This window comes from Bison bison, unplaced genomic scaffold (genome assembly GCF_000754665.1).
Source record: "Bison bison bison isolate TAMUID 2011002044 unplaced genomic scaffold, Bison_UMD1.0 scf7180017863958, whole genome shotgun sequence".
NCBI classification, from domain to species: Eukaryota; Metazoa; Chordata; class Mammalia; order Artiodactyla; family Bovidae; genus Bison; species Bison bison.
Genome location: NW_011494530.1, coordinates 151,866 through 172,016, shown reverse-complemented (window position 1 = coordinate 172,016; position 20,151 = coordinate 151,866). Strand labels below are relative to the sequence as shown.

Sequence of the window (20,151 nt, the reverse complement as noted above, 5' to 3'; positions counted from 1 at the left end):
GTACTGTCCTAGTGATGGGGAAAAGAAGCCAGAGGGAGAAATTTAAAACTCAGTGAGATAAAAGGAAATAAAGCACAACTGAGGGGCAGATAAAGGAGATCAGTTCTGAGTGTTCTTTGGAAGGAATGATACTAAAGCTGAAACTCCAGGACTTTGGCCACCTCATGTGAAGAGTTGACTCATTGGAAAAGACTCTGATGCTGGGAGGGATTGGGGGCAGGAGGAGAAGGGGACGACAGAGGATGAGATGGTTGGATGGCATCACTGACTCGATGGACGTGAGTCTCAATGAACTCCAGGAGATGGTGATGGACAAGGAGGCCTGGCGTGCTGAGATTCATAGGGTCGCAAAGAGTCGGACACGACTGAGCGACTCATCTCATCTGATATTTAGGAAAAGAATCTGGTAATGTTTTTATATTCCAAACTGTGTAGAATATATTGTATATGCAATTAACCAAAAATAGAATTCTAACAAAATGTCCTGGGTTAAAAACTTCTTTTTACATAATGGTTATATGATTAGCCTTTGGCCTTGACTTGTATCTATGTCATTTGTTACAGGATTGACTTGGCAGAGATGCAGAAGCCTCATCCAGTGAACCCAGAGCTCACTTGCTTGCCTGTCACTGGAATCCTAGACATGCTGAACAACTTCAGAGGTAAGAGTCAGCCCTGTGGTGATCAGGACTCTGCTTCATTAGAGCTTCCTGGGAAGGAGCCTCCTTTTAATGTTATTTAATTTTTATCTGAAATTATGACACTATATGACTTTCCCAAGTTGTTGTATCTTTTCTGCCTGTATATTTGGATTGCAAATATCAAGCCTGTACTTTACAACCTACAGTTTAATGAAAATGCAAAGTCATATACATATATTTAGTTACATTTGACATAGAGCAAAAGAGAGCAATCACGTTGCTCATATGGTTATAAAGAAACAGAATATTCAGTTTTCAGAGTGATCATCAAGAGACAGATTAAATCAGACGTCATGCAGTTCATGATATATCTGTCTTTTTCTTCTTTGATATGATTTAAGGTGTTTCAATATGCCATATATATAATAGTAACTCTTCCTCTTCGGAGAAGGGCAGTCTGAACTCACTTTGCTGTCTTTGTTTTGGGTTTTCTTGGAGGAGGGAAAATGAAAAAAAAATCTCAGTGGGTAGGGAACCTCTGCCTTCTGCCTCTCAGAGACATGGAAATCCCACTTGCTAACCTGATTTCTGCTCTTTCTGCAGTGGATAACATTCTGAGTCAGACAATGACCATTCACCACATGAGCCTTTCTGAGGATGGCAATGATGCAAGTGTGATGTTCAGAGATGAGCACCACGGCGCGTCCAGACAGCCTCAGATTGTGGAGAGTGTCGTGTCCTGGGGAACTCGGGCCTTCGCCTCCGGGAGGCATTACTGGGAGCTGGATGTGACGCACTCCTCCAGCTGGATTCTGGGCATCTGCAAAGATATCTTGATAACCAATACTAATATCAGTATTTATTCTGAAGAAGCATGTATTTTGTTTTCCAAGAAGGTGAACAATCATTATAGTCTCTTCACCAACACCCCACCCTACATTCAGTACGTGAAAAGGCCTCTGGGTAGGATTGGGGTGTTTCTGGATTATGACAATGGAACTGTGAGCTTCTATGATGTTTGCAGAGGATCCCTCATATACCGTTTCCTTCCTTCCCCCTTTTCCTTCCCTCTGAAGCCTTTCCTTTGTCTTAGGTCTCCATGAATTGTCAAATTCTGTGACCATTATTTTTACTTCTCCTCTGAGGTGTTCTCCAAAACCTCATGTGAGACCACAGGATAATCCCTGACTATCTCTGAGCACACTGTAATTTAATGAAACATAGTGACTGCATGTTTATATAAAATGGCATGACCATGTTGAATGTATAAGTTTGTTAATTAAATTTTCTTCTAATAAAAATTGATTATGGAGTATTTCATTAAATATAATCAATTGTGTTTCTCTTTTAAATAATAGTTCTATTAACATAAAAGTTATATACCATAACGATTATGCCATTTAAAGTACATAATTCAGTGTTTTTTAGTAATATACAAAAATTTGTGAAACAAGAACTGTCTAATTTCAGAACATATACATCACTCCAAAAAGAAATCAATGCACATATTTACTCCCCATATCCCTTCCTGTGTCTTGTCACCCCCTTAATCCAGTTTTATTTTTCATGAATTTTTCTATTACATAGCTTCAATTAAATGGGTTCACACAATTTATGACTATTTATATCTGGTTACTTTCACTTATGTTTTCAAGGTTCATCTACATAGTAAGCAGTGTGCTTTAATTGCATAAATGAACTAGACAGGTGCAGGAATGAAGTGGTATACTTATTTATATCAAGTTAGTAAATAAAAGGAATGGTGCTTAGTGTATAGTTCAAATCATGGTGGAACTTGTGATATCCACTCATCGGAGGCCTCTGGGGCTTTCCAAAGAATTATATAAATCTTTTGACCTAGAAACATCTTCTCTAGCATTCTTTCCAACAGAAATTATAACAAGCAAGGATACATGGGCCAAAGAATGTATTGCATAGCATTTACAATGACTAAATCAGTAAATAGAAAATCAATCAAAATTTTTGATATGTGGGATATCATTGAACAAAATACGCTACACATTAAACTGTGTAAGCAACAGTAGTTTGCACTTAGTCCGTGATCTCTTGTATATTTTTTAACGAGTTAATATTCTAAAGCAGTTGACTCCATATGACAGCAAAAAATACTGGAAAACAACTCATCATACTGAATGTTAAGAGGTTCGAAAGAGAAATCCACTGAAATCAGTCAAGTTCACAAACAGTAACATTAGTGGGCAAAATTTTAGTTTCTTTCTCTTGCATTCAGAAATGTGTATGATCAGACATGATCAATGTATTGAGTTCCAGACTATCTACCTAGTACACTTACTCACTGTGGGTCTTCATAATAAACTTATAATGGAACAAGGAGGTATTTTTATATTTGGTAAATTCTTTGGCATATAAACTCACAATGACTTTGTGACATGCCAACTTGGCAGGGCTACATGACAGAGGGGAAGTGAAGGCCGTAGCCAAGTTGAAACATGCCCACAGGGTCACCCGGTCTCTGATTATTCACACAAGCACTAAACTAATCCAAGGGCTATCGTGAAGGGAGTTTGCAGACACAAGTCTCTCAGCCAGATTCTAAACTAGAGAGCTTACACTAATTTATCTTCCTAGCTGCTGTCTGAGCAGCTGGCGTTTTTTAAGTATATTTTTAATTGGAGGATACACACACACACACACACACACACACACACACATATATAAATATATATATATATATATATATATGTATCCCCTCTCCCTTAAGCCTCATTCCCACCCATCCCACAGCAGGGGCAGACGTTTCATTGAACATGCACTTACAGGCCTAATGTCATCCACTTCTGAGAACTCTGGGCTAACACCGTCATCAAACTCTACCACTGAGGAGATCCAGAGCACCCATGTCTTCCAAAGAGGAAACTGTACACTTGTGTCTGGTGCCCTGATTTTTGTGACTGCTGCAATTTGTAAATACAGAAAAACAGAGAAATAATATAAAGTCACTTTTATGTCAGCATTCCTAAAAACACTTTATGACTAATTTGGAACACAAAATATTATTGTAGAAATTAACCTATACTGCCATACTTCACTTACCAAAGAACAGTGCTAGGGAAATTGGTTAAGAATTGAAAAATAATGACCTGGGGATGCTTATAACAATTGTGGGCCCCCCTAAGACAGTGGTTGTGCTTTTGCAATTCAAGATCATTTTCATTTTTAAAAAACTTTTTATTTTGCATTGGAGTATAGCCGATTAACAAACAATGTCGTGATCATCTCCAGTGAACAGCAAAGGGACTCAGCCATACATATACATGTATCCATTGTCCCACAAACCCTCTTCCCATCCAGGCTGCCACATATCATTAAGCAGGGTTCCATGTGCTATATAGTAGGTCCTTGTTGGTTATCCATTTTAAATACAGCAGTGTGTACCTTTCCATCCCAAATTCCCAGACTATCCCTCTTCCTCCCATTCTTCCCCCTGACATCCACAAGTTCATTCTCTAAGTCTATGAATCTTCAAGATCATTTTTAAATGCACATTCATAAACATTTAGGATCATCGACGCCTTGCCTGCATGCATGTTCAGTCATTTCAGTTGAGTCCAGATCTTTGTGACCCTATGGGCTGTAGCCCTCCAAACTCCTCAGTCCATGGAATTCTCCCCACAAGTATACTGGAGTGGGTTGCCATTTCCTTCTCCAGTGGATCTTCCCTACCTAGGTACCAAATCCATGTCTCCTGTGTCTCCTGCATTGCAGGTGGGTTCTTTACCACTGAGCCACCTGGGAAGCCATCAACTTCTTAAAATGTATATAAATAGTACAAGTGTCTTGAAAGAGTTAAAAGCAGGGTCCTGATTCCCACTCTTCCCAAAAATTCTGCATTCTCCAGCTTATTGTCCAATGGGAAATATATCAGGAAAGAAAAGTGAGGATATCATGTGTTATTGCTTCAAAATATGTCTTTGTCCTAATTTTCCCACTGTGGTCACTAATGTTTCTGTTTTGTTCCAGAGCAACCTTTTAATGTCATTGGCCTAAAGGTGTGTCTGAGCTGGGGCCTTCCTCTACTGTCCCACATGAGCTGGGTGGGGAGCACCAGGCAGAAACCCCTGTGCTGTTGTTGCTGGAGGGAGCTGGGGGGCTTGATCTGGAGTGTGGGGGTGAGGGGCAAGAGATATTTCCATTCTGGAGTGGTGACCACAGGAGTTCTTACATTACAGTGTTCCTTTAAAATGCAGAAATCAATCAAGTGATAAAATAAAGCTCCTCCTCCATGACAGAACGTATTTAAACTAACCTCAAGAAATAGATTTCCAAGTTTTCCAAGACATTTAGCTAAACTCTCTAAGTGATAAAATAATCTTTCCAACTTTTTTGGTAAGTTAAAAATAAAAATGATTAATATTCAGAAAGTCACATATCAGTATATTTCAGGGTGGGTTTGTGAACTTTCACTTTCACTTTGTAGTACAGTCAGCTACTCTTGATGAGAGGATGTTTGCAGAGACATGTTTATGAAGATAAGCCAAGGTGTTAAAGCAATTTTATCTTGTTTCAGGGAATCTCATCATCTGTATTAATCCCATTGGAAGACTGATGAAATACAATCATTTGGAACAAATGGGTGGGGTTCAGAGATTCAGTACAAGGAGACTCCAGGACACAAATTTTCTCCGGTACTCAGAGGGTGTGTTTGGAGCTCACCTGGATCTTGAGACTTTGGAAAGCTATCACAACCACAATGGAACTCTTGATCCCTAAGCCAACTTTACATTCTTCTCCAGGATGAACTGTTTCTACATCTCCTTAGGCAAGTACACAGTTCACCACAGAGCAGCTCCTGGGACTCTCTTGAGGAACGGGGTCGGGGGACACAATTTACTAATTTTAACAGAAAATTGAGGTTGTTTCATTGAAGTAACTGTGTGTGACAACTTAGTAAAATTATTGTATCTCTATATTGTCTAAATGGCATACATGTTGGAATTAATTGTGACTAATTTTAGTTCTCTAATTTCATTAATCTCTTAGTTATTCCTATGCATTACAAGGACTCAGAAAGTGGTATAGATCCTAAAAATAATTTTTAGAGCTATTTATCTCCATGTGTAATACCTAAAATGGTCTATTTTAAAAATGGAGTGTGCCTGTATACACAGGAGAGATAATATTGTCCACTACTGTATTCTATTGAAGTAGGTAAGGAATGCAATAATTTGAGAAAAATATTATTTTAAAGTGAAGTAACTGTTTTCTCTTCAGAAATGTGAGTTTTTATGGCTGAAATTTTAAAGAAACTAAGAAATAATTTAGCAGGCAGGAAAGTGACACTTGAGATGTCTGAGGAATGTCTGTACTTAACTAGTACAGACACAAGGATCCGATATTTTAGCGAAGTCAATTTTAAAGAGTATGATTTGTTTTTTGCTGCTGATTATCACCATTACATGCAAACTGCATCTTACCACAAGATGAAAGGGGTGTCTGATAATAGTTTTAAAGACTTGGAAGATATAACCCTATGGTTTCAGTTTTGGTTTGATTAATGAGTATGATACAGATTAAACAGGAAGGCAAAGGCAACCAATCAGTATATGGAATTAGTATATGTTACGATTCATGAAGGGCTTCCCTGGTGGCTCAGAGGTAAAGAATCTGCCTGCAATGCAGTAGTTTCTGTTACATAGGATCCTATTTGACAAAATTACTCAGCAGCAGCAACAGCAGTTTCATCTTCATTAACTCTGAATGTATTCAGAAAGTGTTTTGGAGAGAAAAAAAGTGATTGTGGATGTGAATTTAGATTGACATAAAACAAAGGGCATTCAATCACAGGAATACTGACAATCACAGGAAAGAATAAAATACAAGTTTAGTCAAGTATCACGTGCTAAATCAATGACTGGCACAAGTATTGTGATTGACTGTTTAGGGCAATCAAGACCCATAACAAAGAGCTATAAATTAAGTCAAACTCCTGAAGCTCATGCTACTTAGAGGAAAATAAGACCCCAACAAAATTGAAGTTCTCCTCTAGGTAGAGGAAAAGGGGGCAGGAAGTATATAGTGTTTGTTTGGCAGTCGAGAAAATTTCCTGCAGCTCTTGAGAGCTCTCTTTGTGTCTCAGTTTTCCATTTTCGTCAAAGCAAACTCCAGTCTCTTCTGTTCCCAATACAATTCCACAGTTGAGTCATCCCTTGAGTCTAATTTGTTTGTTCCTTTATGTCTTGGGGAAAAAGGAATAAACTCCTGATGTTCTTCCCTCAGGAAAATGGACTCAGGAATCCCAGAAGCGTTCCAGAAGGAGCTCACCTGCCTTGTCTGCCTGAATTTCCTTCTAGACCCAGTCACCATAGGCTGTGGGCACAGCTTCTGTAGGTCCTGTCTTTGTCTTTTCTGGGAACAAGCCAAAGTCCCTGCCAGTTGTCCTGTATACAGACAACGATCAGAACAGACAAACCTCAAAACCAGCTTTCTTCTGAAGACTCTGGTGTCCACTGTCAGAAAAGCCAACCTCAGGCAATTCCTGAAGTGTGAGGAACACCTGTGTGCGACCCACAAGCAGACAAAGACGATCTTCTGTGAAGCTGACAAGAGCTTGCTCTGTTTGGTCTGCTCTCAAGGTCAGGAGCACAAGACTCACAGAGGTTGCTGAGGAATCCTAGGTGAGTGATGGCCTCTGAGAGCACTTAGGAAGCTTGGGGATGGTACATCTAAGAGACTAAAAGGATATTATGATCATGATGATGACTGAAACTTCTCTTTACTGAGTGCCAGTACAAATCTAGTTAGCAGTGATAAAGTTGTGAAGAAAATGCCACAGCCCACCTGCCTTTATGGAACTTGTATCCACTGGCTTGGTTATGAAGTCAATTTGTTGTAAAGTCATGTCTGACTCTTTGTGATGTCATGGACTGTAGCCCACCAGGCTCCTCAGTCCATGGCATTTCCCAGGCAAGAATACTGGAGTGGGTTGCCATTTCCTTCTCCAGGGGATCTTCCTGACCCAGGGGTTGAACCCACATCTCCTGCATTGGCATGTGGATTCTTTACTGCTGAGCCACCGGGAAGCCCCCGTGATTATTTGGATGACACATTATTATGCTCAAGGTTCTGTAAAGCCTTCATTTTGAGAAGAGTCTTTGACTCCAAAATCTACAAGTGTAAAAAGTCTTTGCCATTGGATCCTGGTTTCCTAACCCTGGACAATGAAGGAAGATACAGTACATTGGAATTAGCAGGGGACAAGCATCACTAGAATCAAACTCTGGTTACAAGATGCCACAGTATCTGAAAATTAGCTATCTTCAACAAAACCTTGTTCCTTTCCCTAGACAGATGGTTCCCTTGGTGTGGTTCTGTGGTGCGGAATTGAAATTCTTGAAATTGAAATTCTTGAAATTGATCATTAGTGAGGAAGAACAAGGAAATGTGGTGATCTGTTATGGCCTTGCTAGTCTTCCTCCAGTTCCTGTATCTGACATTCCCTAGTACACTCCCTCATTTGGAGTCTGAAACCTCAGTCTTTTCTGGTGCTAAAATTCAATTCTTTTACAGGAGAAGCTGGCAAACCAAATGGGATCTTTATGGGAAAAGATACAAGATGTTGAAAGAAACCTCAAAAAATATGGCAAAAAAACTGACGCTTGGATGGTAAATAGGAGAATGCATTTCTCTTTGAAAAAGATAAAGTAGACATGCTAGAAACTTGTCCCTTAATAGTTTGAGGTGAAATAATCATGTGCTAAAAAATTCAGAGAATGGGTCGAACACTATTTAGAATAATATCCCATGTACCATTTCAACCTACAATTCCAAGCCTCCTGGACTTTTTGGAATCTAATGGATCAGGAACTACAGCAAAAGATCCATTAGAAGAATGCAGCACAAGTGCTGAGATGGAGGACATGAGGGGACGTGGACGACTCCACACCCGGGATTCAGGATCTCAGGGGAAACTTCTCAGGTTTAAGATCAGTTCTCATTCTGAAGATCAAGGGGGCGTTTAAAAATTTATGGGTTATTTCAGGCACAGATTTCTGTATAAGTTGTACATTCTAGAAAGTAAGGGACAGGTTATTGAGAACCACAGGTATTTTCAATCTGATTAGTACCTGAGCTCAGGTAGATACAAAGGAAACTGAACAGCAATTTAAGGGGTGTGAGTATCATGGTGAAGAGTGACAGCTCACTATCTAGAGAGTAAGCAGAAAATGTGACATGTTAAAGACAAACCTCAGGAGGGAAAGGAATAAAGAGAATCAGATAAAGAGTGAGAGAGAGAATCCATCGATGCTGGGAAGGAATATGCAATGGAATGAGGATGAATGACCTTCTAAACAGTCTAGGTAGGAGCCTGTGACCTTACAGAACCTGTTTGTAGAGAAAAGGAGGGCAGAAATAAAGGACTGGGAGGATGAACATCTCCTTGAAGGCAGTAGATGAAAATCTGAAGATCGTTCCTTAGGATACCCACCCTGAGGATAAAATGGAACATAGCTGCCCAGAGAGAAGGCAGGCTATGGAGTTTGGCAGGTTTAAGATGAGGCATCAGTTTACTACTTAACATTGAAATCAGGAAAATGCACATGATGTATGAATTACCCATAGATTTCAATTGCTTGCATGGGTCTGATAGATTTGATAGGAGGCATATGAAAGAAATGACCCATGAAAAGATTTTCTCCAGATGTTTCAGAAACATCTGTATGAAATGGATGGAAGTTATTTGAGAAAAGGGTGGGTTTGACTCTTTACCTAGTCAAAAACCATGAAAAATAAGTGAAGGAAAGAGGGAAACGTTTGATTTCTGAGAAGAGGGAAGATATGAATTTAAGATGGGCATAGCTTCTTGGGAGACAGAATGAGTCAGTGCAAATTAAATGCTGTTGAAACCCCTCTCCCAACTGTTTGACGTTAATGGATATGGAGACATGATTATCAGATGGTAACTCTAATTCTTCAGGAGGGAGAAAATTACTACAAAGGGTTTATTACAAAAGAAGGCCAAAAGATTTGTAAGCAAATCAGAAAGAAACAAAAGCAACTGATTGGAAAGAAGACAGATCTGAAAGTAATATACAAAGAATTCAAGAAAATGTCCTATAAACCAAATGTGGAGCTGCTCCAGGTAAGGACCGAGGACTGAAAATGTATTATCTGAAGCTCACAGCTTTGATGCCCATTAGATGGTACCAGGGGTCTATTTTTTCATCTCTTGCATTAAAAGGTGGGAGTCTCTCCTAGTGGACAATACTATAGAGAAAGTGCAACTCATGCAAATCATGATTGAGCAAGCTTTGCAGAATTGTGAAGATGGAGACTCCTCAGGGAATACTCCCGTCTCAAAATCTCCTTTTGTAATTTGATTCTGTAAAAACCAGAAAGGAACAATATTTATACTGCCATTCAATGTTTTGATCTCCAATTGGGCAATGGGAGAAATTTTAGACACATTCATAAGTTTTCACCTCCTGTTGGAATATCCCAAGTTTGAGTTGCCTTAAGTTTGGGGCATATTAAACTTTTAGGACAAGCCCTAGGAAACATCAATTTACAGAGAGCTGAGGGTTGTCCAATCACTACCCTTGTACTTCTCTTTCTTCATTGCCCTAAAAATTTCTTAATTTACCGAGAATTTGGATTATCTCAACATGCTGTGCCAATTTGCTTTGTGGAGAAAAAAGACAATGGGTGTCCTGACTGTTTTCTCATGGTAGTGATAAGAACTTTTCTGAAGTTTTCCCCAACCCAAATACTGGTTGGCTATTTATGAAGAAGTCTAGTCTTAGGTTTCCTTATTTTATTTTTGACAGAAATTGGGAGACAAACTGAAATGGTAAGTCTGATCTTGCAATGCTGATGATGGCACTGTGAGGGCTGTGTAAGAGATCGAGCTGCATTTAACAAAGGGAACACATAGTGTGCCAGACAATACTACATTACTTGTGTGTATATGTGTCTATGGGGCTTCCCAGGTGGCACTAGTGGTAAAGAACCCGCCTGCCAATGCAGGAGACACAAGAGATGCAGGTTCGATCCCTGAGTTGGGAAGATCCCCTGGAAGAGGGCATGGCAACCCACTCCAGTATTCTTGCCTGGAGAATCCCATGGACAGAGAAGCCTGGAGGGCTACAGTCTATAGGGTCACACAGAATTGGACGCAACTTAACATGAGCATGGGGTCGCAAAGAGTCAGACATTCTGAGCGACTTCACTTCACTTCACTTAACACGCACATATCCGTGTCTGTTTTGTTGAATATGATTTCCTGTTATACTTGAATCGAAGTAAATAGCATATTTTGCTCCTGTGGCTGAGGGAGGTATGTGTTGCCATGCCCAATGCAGACTTTTCCAAAAGGCCAGTTTTTACTGATTTAAATTTCAAGATCATAAACATGTTGAAGCTCAAGGCCTAGTATTTCCAGGCATTAGGTGAGAAAGGTAAGTACCTCTGGGAAACGGGGGTGAAAACAGACCATGAGAAAAATGAGAAAAAAATTTCCCAAGAATAGCCTGATCCTATCCCATGCTTGTGGGAAAAGGATTTAGATGAAGAAAGTTGAGCTGAAGGATGCTGTCTTATCCTAAATGCTGTGTTTAAAAAGCCCTGGGCAGCAGAAGGATGAACCACATCTCCCTCTTACAGGAGTGAGTCAGCACAGCTGCACGTGCCTCAGCCTCTGCTCCCAGAACTCCCTGCATGACCTATGGCCGGGCTGATGGACTGGCTCAGCCGCTTCCGGAGTATCACCCCACCGTTGTGTCTGCCCTGTAGGGTCCCTCAGTGTTGGTTTCTGTAGACAGTCTTTCCCTCTTCATGTCTCAGCTTGTGCAGAACAGCCTGCAAATAGGCACGTACGGACATGTGCGATCACAGAGTCACTAAAATCCTCTACAGAATACGCACAGGCTGGTGCTTGATGTGATTCATGCCTCAGCAATTACTTATAAATTTGAATAATCTGTATAATGAAGAAAAAGACATACTCCAAAATGGCTCCTGGATCCCTAAAAATATCACCTACCATGTCGGTTGTTCATTGAAAGCTGCTTATTAATCCAGGGTATTCCAGTTTCAGAGTTTAAGTGCAGTTACATAGAGAAAGTTTCTTAGCAATTGAATGTATGATATGTTTTCCCATTGATATAATATGAACAAACATATAAGCCTCAAAAAAGTATGGAAACCACAAGAAAGCAAATGGTTGGTGGATGGGCCCCACAGAGCTCCATGATAAACTTCAGCCTGGAGGGTGACTTGTCAGGAAGTGGAAGACTAGACCTTAGGCTGGAACCGCAGATCAAAAGCAGAAAAAAGCCTATAAGGAAATCACTTTTAAGAAGCCATACTTAGGCTTTGTTTCCTCAATGTCCACTTGCTAATTTAACTGAAATGGAAGAATGATCACCAATTCTCTATTCTACAATGTATTTTCTTTTCCCTTGAGCAGAAGTAATGGAGGTGGAGATAAGATATATTGTCATGGTCTTGGAGATGGTCAGTGCCTGTTGTCCAGTCTTTTAGATGGAATAAAAAGTACCCAGCCAGCAGTAGACATGACCTCCCTATTGTTTATAATCTCTGAGTTTTTAAGCAGTTTTTTCCATGGTAACTAATAATCTATTTCCTTGGCAGATATCCTGGCAACGTTTGAATCCAATGTTTTCCAGTTAAAACTACGTTTCTAATAACCTTAAGACTTTTCACCCAATGAGACTCTAGATAAACCCTCCTCTCTCATAGGTCATTTTATTTTAATATTAATTTTGACTGGCATATTCTCTCATCTCTCCACAGTAACTTTTTCACTCAGTAATGAAGTAAGCAGTTACCACATCAGGCTGTTTGATGATGCAAGAAGTCTGAAGTATGAACATGACAGCCTCCATGCGTCTTTGGATGGTGGAACATTGAAGTATTTTGCCTCATGGGGAGCCCAGAGCTTCACCTCCAGAAAACAGTTCTGGGAGATGCTTGTGGACAGCTCTTGGGACTGGGCTGTAGGCTTCTGTAAGGATTCCTGGATAAGAAAGGATGATGGCATACTGGACGAATCCAATAGGGACAACTTTCTCCTTGTGTGTGTGAAGCAGGATGACCATTACCAACTCTGGACCACAGCCCCCACCACGCCTCTGTACATACAGAGACCTCTGGGCAGGGTTGGGGTGTTCCTTGATTGTGACAGTGGGAGTATTAGTTTTGTGGATGTTGCCAAGCATTCCCTCCTTTGGAGGTACGATGATGGCGTGTGCACTTTCCCTGTCAGGCCCTTCATCTGCACTGGCCACAGGTGAGGAGGCTGAGTCACGGCCCAGATGGGGTACTCAGGGCTGCTTCTCTGGCGGAGCCCTTGTCCAGTGCTGCAAAAGAATACTTCGTTGTCTTTAGGCTCTTTCTACTGTAATGGACCCTCCTTTTTAGTTCTACATTATAAAGCAGGTGCTAACTGCCAACTTTTGTTGGTTTCTATCATCTTGACAGTGAAATCTTCCATTATAGCCATTTGTCTGGAGTATATGAAATGGTTATTCACCTGTGTTGTGAGCTTGCTGGACTCAACAAAATATGACCATGTGCTTCCCATTTCCTGCCCTCCAGGGCTTAAACAGGATGGACAGACCTGGTCTCTAACCAGATCCAGGTCAGCCCCCAACCTTCTCCTCCTTCCTTGAAAACTACTCTGTCCTACACATCTATTCACCCTCCAAGCAAAAACCGATTTGCAGGGAAATCTCCACTGATCTGGAGACTGGGATAAGCATTTCTTTCAGAGAATCCAGAATTAGCAGGTCCTTTTTGTCTACAATAATAAAAAGAAAGTGCTTCATGAGGGGCACTGGACAAATCTTTGCCTGAAGAAATTAATAAATAAATACTCCTTATTGGAAAGGAGTTTTGCAGTAAAAGTTAGGGACTAGAGTCTAAAAGTTTAAGTTTTCAAGATTTGAAAGTGGATGTCAAAAACTAAGTAGATTACACACATTGAGCTTAAGCGTATTTGTATGTTGGAGGCTCTGTTAAGCGTAGATATTATAAGTGTGGGGGTGATTGTGGGCATTGCAATCATACTGGTGGTATGTTACTCTTTTTTATTATTTTAATTTGGGATTATCTCCTGGGCATGAAGGATGGGATGGTATGACAGGGAGCATGTCTGTTCCCATTTTCCGATCATACAATACAGCATTTCTTTTAATTTAAATATTTTTGCCCCATACTGAATTACATATTCACCATTGTATTTCTAACACTAAAGATACTTCCTAAATATATATTGATAAGTTTTTCAATACTGGTTCTTTAAACTTACTCTCTAGCTCATGTTGAAATGTTGCCGAAACCAGCACTCAAGAAACCAAGCACCACACTCAGAGAGTTGGAGAACTCAGGTTTATTACACCAATGGGCACAGAGGAGTTAACACTCCAAGCTCTGAGCCCTGAACAAAGGGATTACAGAGTTTTTATAGACAGAGTGTAGTAGGCAACACTAGCTGATAATAGGCTGGTTTAAACAAGGTGTTTCACACGAGGGAACAATGGTCAGCATGGGGAGGGTGATGTCTGACCTGGACAGGCATGATTAAACAGGATTGCAGGGGCTGGGTGACTGCAAAGAGCAGGACAAGGGTGAGTGAGTAAAGTCCAGTTCCTAGTATTGCAAGTCCCCACTTTCTGAGACTATGTGACCTACGTGATCTAGACTTTGCAAGGGGCAAGCTGAGTTACAGAGGCAGAAGGAGCAGGAGGTTAGGTAAAATTTAACTTTTCTTCAATAAACCTCACTACATCTTAATAGCAAGAGTCCCCTATATTACCTGCTATTTGAAATAAAAATAATCATGTCTTTGGCGCTAATTTTACAAATTTCATATTGAGCAGAGAAGCAAATCATATAATTTGCAGCATGGTTTTCCAAATACATTCAGCATTTCAACCATTTAGAATTCATTTAAGTACAGATATTTCCTCATAGTCATGAGAATGAAAGTGTGTTTTTATATTTACCACAATAACAAAAGCACCTACAAGGATCTAGATGGGGGAAAAAAAAAGTACTTCACTTTACGTTTTGGCTGCTTCAAGTTATCTTACTTGGAATACACAGAAAAAAATCCACAAGTGAGAAGTTGTGAGAAGGTGTGTTCTATGGTTGTCTTTTAAACAATGTTTTTTATTTACAATTTTTTTTTTCCTAATTAAAAGCACCAGCTGCAGATACAAGCTGCTAAAAACATGAGACATTACAAACCCATTAAAAGACAGCTTGCCAAACGTGACTCAATGGACATGAATTTGAGCAAACTCCAGAAGATAGTGAAAAACGGGCAAGCTGGCATGCTGCAGTCCACAGGGTCGCAAAGAGTCGGACACCACAGTGAGTGAACAGCAACAACAATGCCAAAGGCTAAAAAATTCGTTCAGGCTTTTCCATACGCTGTTGTGGAAAAACCCAAATGAACTTTTTGGCCAACCCAATACTTATTTTAAAAAACCCTTTAAGGAGACAAAAACCATGCAGCGAACAGATTTACCCACCGCGCCAGGCAGCTCTTTCCAATTTCCCTGCCTGTATTCCCAGTAAGTTGGACAAGGAGTGCTGACCCCAGAGCCTCACTCATGGTGACTGTCAGGACTCAACAACGGGGGGAGGAAGCTCTGGGTCTGTGACAGAGCGTGACACCTCCTGGACCAGCACCTCCAGAACCGCAGGCCCTGAGGGCCACCCCAACCAGTCGGAAGAAGTGGGAGGCACACACAAAGGGGCTGACTAGCTTTCAGTGGTTCACCTCCCCACAGGAATCTTTCTGCCGCCTCCTCACATTCCTGTAAAGCTTTGAAGTTTTATTTATCTGTTTTTCCTAAACACTTAGTGAAGGGAATGGCTACCCACTCCAGTATCCTGGCCTGGAGAATTCCATGGGCAGAGGAGCTTGGTGGGCTACAGTTCATGGGGTCGCAAAGAGTCGGACATGACTGAGAAATTTTCACCTTCACTTTAGCTGTATGAGACTAGCTGTAATGGCTCCCTGGGGGCTTGCTTGCTGTCTGTTTTAAATTCTTATGATTAAAAAACTTTGAGGCACTGAATTGGGATGATATTTACAACAGCTTTACATAACTGAAAGGTGAAGGGGAGGCTCAAAGTTCACACAAATGCACGCATGCATGTACACTTGCGTTGGCCTCTGTGAAGCTAGAGTGGAATATTAAATATCAAGTACTGAATTTTGGGGGTGGCTTCCCAGGTGGCTCAGTGGTAAAGAATCCACTTGCCAATGCAGGATAATGTTCGATCTCTGAATCAGGAAGATCACCTGAAGGAGGAAATAGCAACCCACTCCAGTATTCTTCCTGAAAAATTCCAGAGGACCCTCACAGGCTACTGTCCAGAGGGTCACAAAGAGTTGGACCCAACTAAGTGGCTGAGCACACAGGCACACACTGAATTTCTAACTGTAAACTTAAGAGCTTGTCCCTAACTTTACATGTATACAGATAACAGAATGGTCACTACAAGCACTTTAATATCAAAACAGATGTTAAATGTTAAGGTTCTTATTTAAACTGCTCTACATACAAAATGCCCTAGAAGCAAAGAAAGGCTTAAACATAGAGAGATAAACATAATGTAGAGTGTGTCTGACCTCCTTGTATCGGCTCTGGAAGAAGGAGAAGAGCACACACAGGTAAAAAAAAAGCCACACACTCAGAGGTAGTAGGAGCTGACAGCGAGGCTGTGGTCTGGACTGACCCTCTCCAGCGAACTGTTCAGTTCCCTCTGGGTGTCTGTTTCCCTCCTTCATATATCCACTCACCAGGCTGGTGACGATGAAGGCCCACAGCTCCCAGTCATTAGTGAGCCTCAAAGCTGTGGTGAACTGGACTTCAGCGCTGTCCATGCCCTTGGCAGAGACACAGGCCAGGCCCCGCAGGGTACGCAGCTGAGTTCTGCGGCTAGGAGGGTCGGAAGGCGGGGGTCGCGGTGCCGGCGCAGCCAACAGACCTGGGAGATCTCCTGCAGTCCAGTGGCCTGTAAACTCTGCCCAGCCTACACATGCTGGTGTACTTACGCAGGATTTTTTGGAAGGAGGACAGGATGGGCTGCAATCGAGCATTTTAAGCTTCTCCAGCCATGAGGACAAGTCTGTGTGTTTCCGCACCTTCTCTCGGTAGCTGGCTTGAAAGGAGCGCATCACAGTCTCCATCTGACAAGTGCGCACACGTGCTCCTTGGATGTCGGGTGGAAGAGGTCGGTGGGTTTGCTGGATCAGCAGGATCTCTTCGTGTGCAATGTGGAGATGGTCTAGATGCACTGCTGTTGCTGCTCATGCCCTTTACCTGCCTGGCATCAGGAGCACCTACCTGGAGCACCAGGAAGAAGGTACACAGACTTTCTGAGTGGGGTTCCCTTGCGGGTCCTCTACTATCTGTACACGGAGGTTCAACAGTGGGTGGACTTCCTGCAACAGCAGCCGCATCCCTTGCTGAGCGGGAACAGCGCCCATGTGTACTCAGATCCGACCACCTAGGCGTACGCAGCCCCACACGCAGGAGGCTGCAGGCTGACAGGGGGTCCTTCTCAAGTGTGTGCAGTCGTGTAAGCTGGAAGACCAAGCGGCAGTGCCAGGACAGGGTCTGCGTGAGATCTAGATTGCTTCTCACAGCAGAGACTTTCTTGAATCAATGGAAGTCTCTTGATAGCATAATTCAGACAAAAGCCTTGCTGCTTCAGATTTAGCATCTTTGAAACAGTGGGTTTTGCTGTAATGTCAGCCTGCCCTCTCCAGGTGGCTACCTGCCTGCTCTCTGTTCTCAGTGTGAAGAAACAGCAGGGAGCCAAGCTGCAGGTGTGTTCGGGCTTCAGTGGGTTGCGGTAGCTTGAAGGAGAACATGGCCTTCAAGCAGTGCATGCACAGGGCTGGAAGTGCTCCTGGAAGCTCAAGAGCAGCAGGTACTAGGACTCAGTCTCCAGGCATCATCAGGGGAAATCCTGCCTTAATGCTTTGAAGCATCAGCTTTAAAGTCACAGTCAGGACAATAACGTATCTTTACTTTTAACATCGTTTTAGACATATGGCAAGACATAGTATGATATAAATTTCAGGTATAACAAGTATAAATATTATCATTATTTCTGGTATTATAATTGTTTACCAAGAAACACAGTTATGAACAATAAAATAAACCTCTAAGATTTTTAGCAACAAAATTAACACTATAAAAGATGCAACTACTTAGTAAATGCAAGTTTTCATGAAAACAAAACAAAACAAAAAAAACGAAAGAAGCCAGGAACTTTTAGGGGAAAAAAAGAAAGTATAATGAGAGGGCATTAACCTTAAACAGATTTTCAAATATATCCTGGTTTGCAGGAGGAGGGGTGGGTGGTATTGGAGGTTGGAGCAACACTAGTTCATATTTACAGTTATTCTCCCAGCAATATCCCCTCCTTTCATGTATATGGACCTGATGCAGTGAATACTTCTCAAGTTCTCTTCTTCCCAACCTATCCTACTTTATATGCAGGAGGAAGGGAAAGGAAAGAAAGAAAGAAGCAAGGAAAAGAGGGAGGGAAACGGGCAAGGAGGAGACTCCACTCCCTTTGGTAACTCTAGATTCCCTAGAGTTTTGCTGCAAAGTCCTCTGTTCCACCATTTAAGGGATAAAAAAATAATTTTGGAGTCTGAGTCAGAGGAGTCCCCTTAGGAAGGTGAGTTACAGACAGTACTCTCAACATCACAATCTTTATCTTCATCCCCAGTGCTTTCAAATTTGCAGTCTTCATCTTCTCTGCACTGGTCTGAGGAGTTAGTGGCATCCCCCTCTGCATCTTCCTCATTTTCCTCTGATCTCCCTGAGGTAGGAGAATGTTCTCCAGTCGTGTCTGATGATGCTAACTCTGCAGCCTGAAACACCGGGTCCTCTTTAAGCCTTCCTTGCAAATTCCCTGATGATGGGGATTGCAGACCCATCCTTCTAATCTTGGGGTTCGGGCCCCCCATCATACTCATGTTCTTAGGCTTAGCACAGGTCACCTCTCTGTAAGCAGCATATTCTTCAGGAGACAGAGTCCTGAGCCAGAGATCAAGGTCCACCTTGTACTGTGTCTGCAGTTCCTCTGCCTGCTTCTTATAAAGCTCCTTCTGGTCCTGGGGGACCCTCTGCCAGCGTCTACTGATCTCCACCATGCGCTCCCTCGGGGGCACCACTTTCAGCTCCCTGCTCGACCAGAGATCCTGGTGGAACTTGTGATAGCCATTCATCGGGGGCTTCTCGGGCTCTCCATGGAACTTCCATTTCACGGGTAAATGGTTTTCTGGGGGAGGCTTCACTTTTTGGACATGTTCCTGAAACTTCTTTGGCACTTTGCTTTGAGTTCCTTTGGGGACATTAGGTTTCTTGGAGTTCTGGACAAGTTCAGGGTGCTGTTCTCTGAACAGAGTCATTTTCTCCTGAAACTCCTGTTTCTCTTTCTGGAAATCTTGACTGTATTTCAGCTTGAGCTGTTCTGGCAGCTTCCTGTATTCCTCAGACAGAATTTTGATCAGCTCCTGGTTGCTCATCTTGGGGTGTTTTTGGAGGTACTGAGGTCTCATCTCTTTAAAAAAGCGGAGGTAAGCTGTCAGGGGCTTCTTGGGTAAATCAGGATGTTTCTTGTGTTTTTTTCTTTTGGAATTGTTAATGTTTTCCTTAGCCTCCAAGATTAATTCTTTCAAAGTGCGGAACTTTCTCAAGTTATAGGAAATCTCTAACCATTTGAGTTTGCACATTTCCCCAGAAAAATCTTTAAAAGCTACTTTACCCCAGTCCATCACTGACTGGGTCACTTTGAATGTGTGCCTGTTGTTGGATGGAATGTTTTTCTCCATACATTCCAGTAACTGCATAATGTCTTCCTTGGACCAGTCATCTTGACTTTCAGGCATCGCCATTTCTAGGTCTTTGGGACACTTAAATGGTCCCAGCAGTTCAGGCACCTCAGTAGAATCTTCAGCTTCGTCACTCTCAAAATTCAGCAGATGGGTTATTTCCGAAGTCTTGCAGTGTGCAATTCTATGTTTCTGTGGAGAAAGAAAAGGAAAGTTCTCCTATGTGATACATGAGAGAAGCACACCCTGCTTGAGATATGTCCTTTCTATCCTTTCATTTACCCTTAAGAATGTAAATGAAAACTGGCCCAACCTCTAAGTTGAGACTCTTATTGAACATTATGAAGCTTCTTTTCCATAATTAAAAATCCTCAGGCGCTTTCCCAACATGCCTTCCAATCAGTCTTACCACAGGGTGTTTTACATACAAATGAACAAAACAAAAGACTGGTTGCCCCCTCAGGGGACAAATAATAAGTGAAAATGAAACAAAATTTAAAAAATTAAAATTCCTGAAAAGGAAAGGACTTTAAAATACCATTGAGATACCATGGTCAGTCACTCAGTCAGTTCAGTCGCTCAGTCATGTCTGACTCTTTGCGACCCCATGAATCGCAGCATGCCAGGCCTCCCTGTCCA

At 41.7% G+C, this 20,151-nt stretch overlaps 3 protein-coding genes and 1 pseudogene across 3 annotated transcripts in view; 2 read left to right on the top strand and 2 right to left on the bottom strand.

Moving 5' to 3' along the window:
- LOC104984266 (tripartite motif-containing protein 64-like) overlaps positions 1 to 1,744 on the top strand; it is an 8,336-nt gene extending 6,592 nt beyond the window's left edge. The window contains exons 5-6 of the mRNA XM_010833926.1: positions 565 to 662; positions 1,245 to 1,744. Of these exons, the coding sequence (XP_010832228.1) occupies positions 565 to 662; positions 1,245 to 1,744 (598 nt within the window). The remainder of the gene's footprint in view (positions 1 to 564; positions 663 to 1,244) is intronic.
- A 5,159-nt stretch (positions 1,745 to 6,903) lies between these two features.
- On the top strand, positions 6,904 to 12,934 carry LOC104984269 (tripartite motif-containing protein 43-like). Its single transcript, XM_010833929.1, is given in 7 exon segments — positions 6,904 to 7,279; positions 7,967 to 7,995; positions 8,190 to 8,285; positions 9,598 to 9,762; positions 10,448 to 10,470; positions 11,283 to 11,407; positions 12,435 to 12,934. Coding segments are annotated over 7 exon segments (1,314 nt in total).
- A 3,415-nt stretch (positions 12,935 to 16,349) lies between these two features.
- LOC104984268 lies at positions 16,350 to 17,704 on the bottom strand (annotated as a pseudogene).
- A 641-nt stretch (positions 17,705 to 18,345) lies between these two features.
- Positions 18,346 to 19,575, bottom strand: UBTFL1 (upstream binding transcription factor, RNA polymerase I-like 1). Its single transcript, XM_010833928.1, has one exon. The coding sequence runs from the start codon at positions 19,573 to 19,575 to the stop codon at positions 18,346 to 18,348; it is 1,230 nt and encodes a 409-aa protein (XP_010832230.1).
- Positions 19,576 to 20,151: the final 576 nt, after the last annotated feature.